Source organism: Cariama cristata, unplaced genomic scaffold (assembly GCF_000690535.1).
Source record: "Cariama cristata isolate BGI_N322 unplaced genomic scaffold, ASM69053v1 scaffold22111, whole genome shotgun sequence".
NCBI classification, from domain to species: domain Eukaryota; kingdom Metazoa; phylum Chordata; class Aves; order Cariamiformes; family Cariamidae; genus Cariama; species Cariama cristata.
Window position 1 is genome coordinate 563 of NW_009601282.1, and position 9,199 is coordinate 9,761.

General features: G+C 41.1%; 1 protein-coding gene across 1 annotated transcript; it reads left to right on the top strand.

The window, feature by feature from the left end:
- Nucleotides 1–831: 831 nt before the first annotated feature.
- Nucleotides 832–8,837, top strand: ELOVL5 (ELOVL fatty acid elongase 5; the record flags this gene model as incomplete). The annotated part of the gene is given in 5 exon segments (XM_009710405.1): nucleotides 832–924; nucleotides 1,561–1,732; nucleotides 3,297–3,421; nucleotides 5,274–5,408; nucleotides 6,889–8,837. Coding segments are annotated over 5 exon segments (657 nt in total), but the record flags the coding sequence as incomplete, so codon positions are not given.
- Nucleotides 8,838–9,199: the final 362 nt, after the last annotated feature.

Below are 9,199 nucleotides of genomic sequence, written 5' to 3' on the forward strand. Positions count from 1 at the left end.
GGGGCGGGGGGGGCTTACTCTTGTCCTTGCACCCACTCCTTCCTCCCGTCCCACCCTTGTCCTGTCCTTCCATCTCCCCGTGGAGAGGAGATGAGGTGGGACGTGGACATCCAACTTGCTTCTTGCTTCTCCGGAGGTTTCAGCCAGCCCCTTGGCAAGGGGCTCCCCATCATCCTCTCGTGACTAATAGCTGCTCGTTACTCTTAAAAGGAATTCTGTCATGTTTGAAGTGTTATTTGTTATGGCAGGAAGGCAGGCAGGCAACGGCGTATCCTGCGGAGGAAGTCATTTGTACTGGGAAGGATGTGATGTACTCGGGATGAGTGAATTATTTAAAAAAGATCTGGAAGAATTGCAGTGCGGTGAAACATCAGTTCTTAGCTGTTAAGGACAGCAAAGCTGAAGATTTGCTCAGTTTTGAAGACTGACCTGTAGTCAGATCTCTCCGTATAAAATTTCTTACCAATATAACTTTTCCTTTCCAAAAATAATTAGGAGAAATAGATATGTACTTTACTTGGGTCGTTCACTTTCTCCAACAATCAGCCAAGAAGGAAAGCTATTTCTTGAGAATCTGTCTGGAATATGACTGTGCTCTGTGGGATAGGTGGGGATAAGATGCTACCTCCTATTTTTGTTCTGCTATACCCCAATTGGAAGAATTTGTTAATTCACCTATAGTCCGATCACTGCTTGGAGCTTGAATTCAACCTCATGCCACGCTGAGGTGCCCAGGAGCCCCTTGGCACCAGATGTCTGGGCAGAGCTGCTGTGGAGGTTTGCATGTGCACGTGTGTTAGCTGCAGCCTTCTCCCCAAATAACACTTTCTGCTTTGATCTTCTCAGCTGGTGACAGGAGTATGGGAAGGAGGATACAATTTCTTCTGTCAGGATACACACAGTGGAGGAGAAGCTGATATGAAGGTAATGTAATCAAGACATACAGCTAATGTTTCAAAATTGTGTGCTTGTGCGTAAGTGGAGAGCAGAACAGTATTGATTATGTGGATTTTGTTCAAGCTATATGCTTTTTTTTCCCTCCTTTTACAATACAATGGACAATGCATTGTCAAACACAATGGTTAATCTACAGTATATTCATGATTGGTATTTTGGTGAGTAATTACCTGTAAATTTTCAAGTGTTCCCAGGTCAAAAAACACGGACTTGGTCTTCAGACTGTGTCCATCCATTCTGTCTTGAGACTTCTCTTTCTGAGATGTGGTGATGACTTCTTCTGGTCACTGTTCAGACCTCTCCTTTACAGAGAGCGCTGCAGGACCATCTATGGTTAAATATTTTCTTGTTTCTCCGAGGACACCCCAGGTGCACAGCGATAGCCTCACAAAACAGTCTTTGGCATCCTGTTTTCAACTGTAGCTATGGGTTTGTACCTAGATCTCCTACAGAGAGACCTGAGGCAGGAGCGTTACAGAAAATCTCAGTGTCTTCAATCCAAGTCATGCCGGACAGAATCTGGATTTTCATTACTTAGATACAAAAGGGTTGAAAGCCTCCCCAAGGTACAATGCTTCTAAAACTTGTTTTCCTCCTTTCTAGATCATACGTGTCCTCTGGTGGTACTATTTCTCCAAACTCATTGAGTTCATGGATACCTTCTTTTTCATTTTGCGGAAAAATAATCATCAGATCACTGTTCTGCATGTCTACCACCACGCAACGATGCTGAACATTTGGTGGTTTGTTATGAACTGGGTGCCCTGTGGTCACTGTAAGTACTGGGTTAGGGTGGGGAACACTTGCAACAAGGGCCTCATTTTGGTTTTCTTTTGGTCAAACCAAACATCTGTTGTACTTTCAGCTGCAGGATTTGTTCTGTCCCATGTTAAGCTGCTTTGCTGAATTGCAACTATTGCAGATAGTTGCAGGAATTAAGCTGCCTGCAGAGCCTCTAGAAAAGGCGTGCCTACGTAGTTTGATGAACTTGTGTGGCAGTGTGACATTTATCAGCTGCAGTAGTCCAGGTCTGATGCCTGTCAACCTTGCTGTCTCTCTTTTGTGGTGGTTGCACACCCTCTAATGAAACAACACTCTTTTCCAAGTCAGGACCAGAAGCTTGTTTTAGCTGCAAGATGGCTAATGGTGACTCTTGTCCTTGTATCTGTCAGGTTCACTTGAGATGTTACTTTCTTAATTTAATCTCATTACACCGCTAGCCATAACAAATTATTTCAATTAAAATCTTGTCCCCAGAGCACTAATAAACTTGACCGAATGGATCTTAAGTGGAAGATTTCCATGTGTCTCTTGTCTAAATCCTGCTAACCTCCGGCAATCTTGCTTTGATTCTTTAATTTCATTGCTTTTAGCTGGCATCTAGTTTTCCTAACTGCGTTAACGTGGCTTAGTTGTGGTTCAGATGTGCAGCTTATAGATCACTGGCTTTGTTGAACACTCATCCAAGAGAAACCTTTTCAAATCCAGTGGATGTGAAGCACCGGCAGTGCAGACCGAGAGGCTGGGTTGCTCAGGAGTCTGCTTCCTGAGCCAAACAACATAGAAACTCGTGTTTGTTTCATGTTGTCGGCACCGCAGTGAGTAATGCTGAACTTACAAAAAGTGTGCATCTGGAACCACATTCTTCTCCAGGGAAGTCAGTCCCTGTTTATACAACAGTCAACTTAGAGTCTATCTTGTGTTTGTGCGGTCTTGAAAATACTTCTGTGCTATTTCTAGTGATTGTGTTTTTCTTCTTCCTTTCCAAGCTCTGTGTTCTGCGTGGTCATCACAGTTCTGTGCAGTTTGGTGTTAAGCTAAAAGTTTCTTTAATGACTAAGGGTGCTGTAAACAAGGACAAATAAAATGGCTAACTTGCAGTTTCTGAAGATACCTGTTGCTTTTGGTTATAAAGGACAAAACAGGCTCCTGCCTGGAAGGAAGTGAAATTAGCCTAAAATTAGATGGGTGAAGCTGTCGATTGTTGGGCATGTTTACGTGCCTCCTTTTTATCAGCTTCCTCGATTCCCTTGAGAAGCTATGATGTGGATGTGAAAAAGAATAAATTGAGGAAACAAAACCAGAAGGCTGGTATAAAGGGCACAGCTGCAAAGCAGCTTAGCCACTCCGTTGGGTGAGCAGGAGAAAAATTGGGGGGGGGGGGGGAAGAGAGGAAAAAAAGTGGGGGGGGGGGGGGGAGAAGTAGATCTGTTGCCTTTCTTCCAAGAGTAACCATATTTTAAACAGTAACATTTTGAACTTGTTATTTTTGTAGGTTCCGTGAAACGGCGTGTTCTGGTAATGCAGTGTACTTTCTTTTCCCTTTGCCCTTTTTTTAGCATACTTTGGTGCCACGCTGAACAGCTTTATCCATGTCCTCATGTACTCCTACTACGGATTGTCTGCTGTTCCAGCCATGCGTCCTTATCTCTGGTGGAAGAAGTACATCACGCAGGGGCAGCTGGTGAGTGATGAGCTCTTCAGTGCTTCAGCAGGCTCTTGTATTTGTGATAAGGTCCAATTAAAAAATTTTGGCAGGGGGTAGAAGAAGGGAGAATGAAGGCTAGTACCTTCTGCATCTTTAAGTGCCTAAATCGCCTTAGAAATCCAGCTCGTGCGCCTCCGTTTGCTCTGTGGGGACGATGGGGAGCTGGGAACTCAGTGCTGAGATCAGCAGGATCTTTTCTCCACCTCCCCATGTTGCGTATGGGGTCGCAGCACTGGGTTTTCTGGGACTCGCTAGCCAGGGAGGAGGGAGAAGCTTTTCTTCCCAGCCCACTTGAGCTAGCCTGCTCTTCTTTGTGCATGGTTGCTCCGGCTGATGTTGAGATGCCGGACCAGAAACCGAGTGCAACGCAGTCCACAGCTAACAAGGCCCTTCATTCTAGTCCTGTGGGACAATGGCTTTTCTGTCTCACTTTTGCCTGCGGTTGCAAATGGTTTATTAAAAACTGTTCAATATTTCTGGTCTCCTTCTGCACTTTAAATGGGCAGATTTTTTTTCTCTTGTAATTCTGTGTTGGACTCCTTGTATCCATTTGTATTGTTTCCTGTGTGTACAGTCATGAAGCCTGAATGCTGTGTGCTGGAGGTGAAAAGAGCAATGAAATTAAGCCATGTGGCGCATGCTGTAGCGATACTGTACGAGAACCAGGTTTCAATGTGTATAACGTGTCAGAACACCACAAGGAAATGTGCATGGGTGTTCTGTCTTCCTCATTTTGTAGGTGGGGAAACTGAAGCCTAGAGATAGACTTTCTTTTTGTTATCTCCCCCTTTCCCGCCCTAGCACCCTCACAGAGCTGTGGATAGGTTTAATAACATTTGCTGGTGATGATTAATAATATTTGCTGCCAGCAGTTCAGAGTGTGGATTCTCAAAATTTTATTTATTTTTTCAGTACTCTTCCTTCCTGAAGGATGGCTAAGTATTGTAGCAGTGGGCTCATTGTTTTGGGGAAGGGTTTGCTTTGGGATTTTTATTTTTTTTCCTTACAGATTTACACTCTATTCTTCATCCTGGTTGTTCAAGTGCTACAGAGTCCAAGTGTCTCGATGTTTCGGTTGCTCCCCTGGCTATTGTCATAGCTGCTTTCCTTCCCTGCCTGCTCTGCATGCATAGCTGTTAGGGCAGGAAAATAGCAGAGCAAAGCACAACAGTCCTTCCCATTTTAAATAAACATTCCCTAATGTGGTAGCCTTCATGTAAGGATGAATTTTACCTAAGGCCCTCTGCAGCACTTAAGCCCAAACTCTGTTTTACCAAAACAGATAATTGAAGATAATTAAACCCTGGTCTCTCCTCCATCCCTCCCCAGCTTCCCTGAAGCCTTTAGCCCCAAAATTCTGCCACTGGAGCCATACGTCAGGCTGTCCCTGTCTCGGGGAGAGGATCGCAGGACCTCTGTGTAGACCCAGTGACCCCAAATGTTTTGCAACTGCAGCAGTGAGATGCAGATCTGTTCTGTCAGGATGGTGGAGTCAAACCCAATCAGCTCTCACTAGGAAGAAGGTGGCCTTTGTTCCTTAGTGTATTTATGAATCAATTCTACGTAAGTTGCTCTAATGCTTTAAAGTGGAACAATATTAATCAAATAAAAACACTTCAACAACAGAATACCACAGCCTGAATGTCTGCTAACTCAAGTTTACACTGATAGTAAGACAGAGAAGGTAAACTTGTCAAACACACAGTATTATTTTTTTTCTATTTGTTTTGGAAATAACTAATGAGATTTTGGTCACTAATGGCTTTTTTTCCTGTTTGCATTAATGTGCTCCATTTCTCCTTTTTTTTTTTTTTTTCTCTCTCCCCAGACTCAGTTTGTCCTGACAATCTTCCAGACCAGCTGTGGTGTTGTTTGGCCATGTGCATTTCCTCAGGGGTGGCTGTATTTCCAGATTTCTTATATGATTTCTTTGATTATCCTCTTCACAAATTTCTATATTCAGGTAAAAGTAATATTCATCGACTCTGTAGCCTTCTGCTGACTGTATCTCATTGGAAAGCTGTTTACAGAAAGAGATGCTTGAAATATCCTTTTGCTATCTTCCAGTAACACGCATACGCTCTTAAAGTACTAGACTTGTTGGTCTCCCCTCCGATTTCGAATCTTCTGATGTTTTGTATCCATAGTTCAGAATGAACTATGTATCCATAGTTCAGATTAGTAATTTCAGTAAACTGAGTGGCACCAAAAAAGCCTTCTACTAATGCAATTTTAACTGCAGATAAGGGAGAGGAAGAGCTTTGTGTAAGAAACAGCTTTCCAGTCTGAAATAAAACAGCAGCCTGTGAACTTGTGAAGCACCCAAAGGACTTGTTTGTTACTGCTTTTACAAGGGGAAACACTTGTTCTATAGCCAAGGGAAATTTCCCAAACTCCCAACATACAGAAATCTGGTTTTGGCTCACCTGTACGGGCATTTGTTTGTACTTCCGTATGGAAAATTATCATTTTGAGTTGTGTTTCTACAAAACTGGTTTCATGTCTGAACAGATCCAGTCTTGGTGTGCATTATTCTGAGTAGTTCATAATCAGGCTCTGTGCCCTGATGTGCCCATTTTCAGAAAATCAAACCAACACAACCTATTGCTCCCAAACAAGCAAACTCTGTTATATATTTAAATGTCTCTTGAAAGATTTGAGCATTTTGAGTCTGGTAAGAGCGATTCATGGGGGGCGAAACGTAGCAGGTTTTCCTATCTGATCTTCCGATACTTCTTAAAATCAGTCCCGTGGTTCGTATAATTTGCTGCATATGAATGTGCTAATTAAACATGATGGTATAGTCCAAATATTACTTGACTTTCTTCATCAATTTTGCTTGTATTTTAACTTTCTTTCATACACACATATTTTGGGAAACATGCTTTTGTCAGGCAACTGAGCCCCTTTGACAAAGACTAATTCATGTATATTTTTTACATGTCTGTAATTTTTTTTTTTTTGGTGTCCTGAGCCTCTCTGATCCTGTTAGTTTTTGCTTCCCATGTTGACCAGTGCAAATTCCTTTCGCATTTCTGTCTCTGAACTTCCCTCACTGTTCTTGTTTCTGGCTTTGCTTGAGGTACCGTCACCTGCAGTGCACCAAACCTTCTTCCTCACTTGTCATTTTGAGTATATTCTTATGTCGTAAGCTGCTTATAAGATCGCTTCCCTTGTTTCTAATTTACTATTAACGTAACGCTACTAATGCTGCCATCATACTGCGAAGCCTTTTTCTTTTCTAGTGAACTTGCTGTGATGAATGAAAGCCGTAGTACGGCCTCCTACACCAATAATGGTAGAGCTTGTTAGACTCTACCACCGGCAAAAGGTCTTTAAAAATGATGGATGCAAGTTTACTTCTGCTGTGTCTAGAGTTATTGTGAGGAAGCGGTTATTTATATCTATGTAAGCAAAAACATGTGTCTTTCCGTATATTCTAGACTTACAACAAGAAGGCATCCTCGAGGAGGAAAGAGTATCAGAATGGCTCTACGGCCACTGTGAACGGGTACACAAACAGCTTTTCTTCCCTTGAGAACAATGTGAAACAAAGGAAACAAAGGAAGGATTGAAGACCAAACTGAAAAACCATTTTGATAACCCCAACAACAAAATCATCTGATTGTAAGCACAATAAGAGTTGTGCACTAATACTCTAATGGCTACTGTAACTATTCCTGCCTAGAATAGTGTGAATTATGTAGGACTTAACCAGTGCAAACACCCTAGAAACTGTATACAGAACATAAAAGTAGGTTAAAGTTTAAAAATAATTCTGGGCTGTCACTGACCCCGCTATAGACTGTGGAAGGGAGTATTATCGTAGTATCCGACACTGCTGTTGCCTTACTAGTCAATATGATAGGTGCTGAATTATGATTCACGATTTGAAAACACTGTAATCTAAACCTCCGTTTTTTTTACTGTAGATCATGCATGTGATTGTAGAGGTAATTTGTACAATGCTGGTTTCAGTAGATAAACACACATGCCTTAAATTAAAAAGCAGGGCCCAAAGCTTATTACTGGTTTGAAAATTAGGGTATGTATCAACTTTTCAGTTGACTGACTTTTTATTAAAAAGTCATTTAGAAGAATCCATTGATCATTTTACTGTTCTGTATGCGATACACGTTGTTGCGTATCTCTTACGCGATACAGTGAAATTGGAAATGGCACATTTAGTTTTGTATATTTGGCTTTAACTGATTGAACAGTCACAAACCAGATGGAAAAGTTATTTTACCTTTTTAATAGATCTTATTTTTTTATTTGAAGTGTGTCACTAATGTAAAATTAATTGGCGCTTACACAGTCCAGTAAGACTTAAATATCACCTCTAAGGTTTAGAGAATATACAGGGTGGACCCATCTTTTCTTTTCTCTTTTTTTTTCTTTTTTTTTTTTTTTTCCTTCTTCTTTCTGAGAATTCTTAAATGCTAAATGAAGAGTGGTTTTTAGTATGGAAACTGGCAGAATTTCAAGTGTTATTACCATAGCCATATCCACACTTTAGGAGCTACCGTTTAAGTCTGTGACATATCTGAAAGCGTATTTAAAAACGAAGACAGAAAGATCTTTTCTGATGGAATTGTCCGTATTTAAGTTGGTATTTGTACTGTTCTTCATGTAGCATATATTCATTTTTAAAATGTGCCTAACACAAACGTGTTTTTTTTTCCCAAACAAGCAAAATTATACAGTCTTAAGTCGTACCTAATGTTTTTTAAATGTTACTGAAATGTGCTGGAAATGTCTGTTTCTGTAATGTGAGTTGTGTGTATCACCAGTAATGTTTTGGCTTGTTATCTGAGGATTTGGTTTGAGTGGTAGTTAAAGTTACTCCTCCTTGTCAAATCTTGCCTTGCACACATGAGGAGTCAGTTGCAAAGCTACTATCTATTGCTGGTATTCTGGTATCTGCCGTGGTGGAGTTTGGCTTATGAATATTTTAGTCATTAAGCTCTGAAAAATTGAAATGTGCAAGACATTCTGCTGGTCATTGCTCAAGTTTAACTATTTGTTTTTTCGTATTTATATAAATGCCAGTTTTAACATGTTTAATTTTTTTTTTTTAATTAAATCTTTTTAAAAAGTTTTGCACATCTCTTAGGGAATTAATAAGTTCTACTAGCCTTGTGGATTTTCATTCCTTGTTTTGAAGGAGACAGTGTCTGTTATGTTTACATTATCAAAGATTGTGCGTGTGTCTTCATTTCTAGGTACTGGTTTGCAGAGTCTTTACATAGCTCAGTACAGCAGCTATCATGTTCAAAATAGGCTGTCTAAATGTGCTAGAAATAAACCCTTGGCTCATCTGAATATACCTACATTGTTAATGTTTGACATGGTTTAATCATTAAAACACTTTTGATGATCTCTGCCTGAATTCTAGTGGGTTTGTACAGGTTTCATGCATTGCCCCATCCTGTGTCAGGCCAAGGAGGAGCTGTCATGATGGAAGGGCAGCTGCGGACATTCAGAGAAATTCAGCGTACCAGAGATTTGGTAACAAATTCCTTACAGAAACCTTTGGCTATTCCTAAAGGCTCTTGCCTTGCCTGGCTGTAGAAATACTTGTCCATGTGATGGATTAAACCTCCCTCTGGGATTACTGACTCGCTGAATGCAAAGCAGCCTGAACGGCTACGAGACGATGAGTACCAGGAGCAAAGCTTAATGTGGCTGAGAGGGACTTTCTGCCTCAGATACCCTGTTTATAAAATGGGAATAATGCCTCTCTCCAGAATG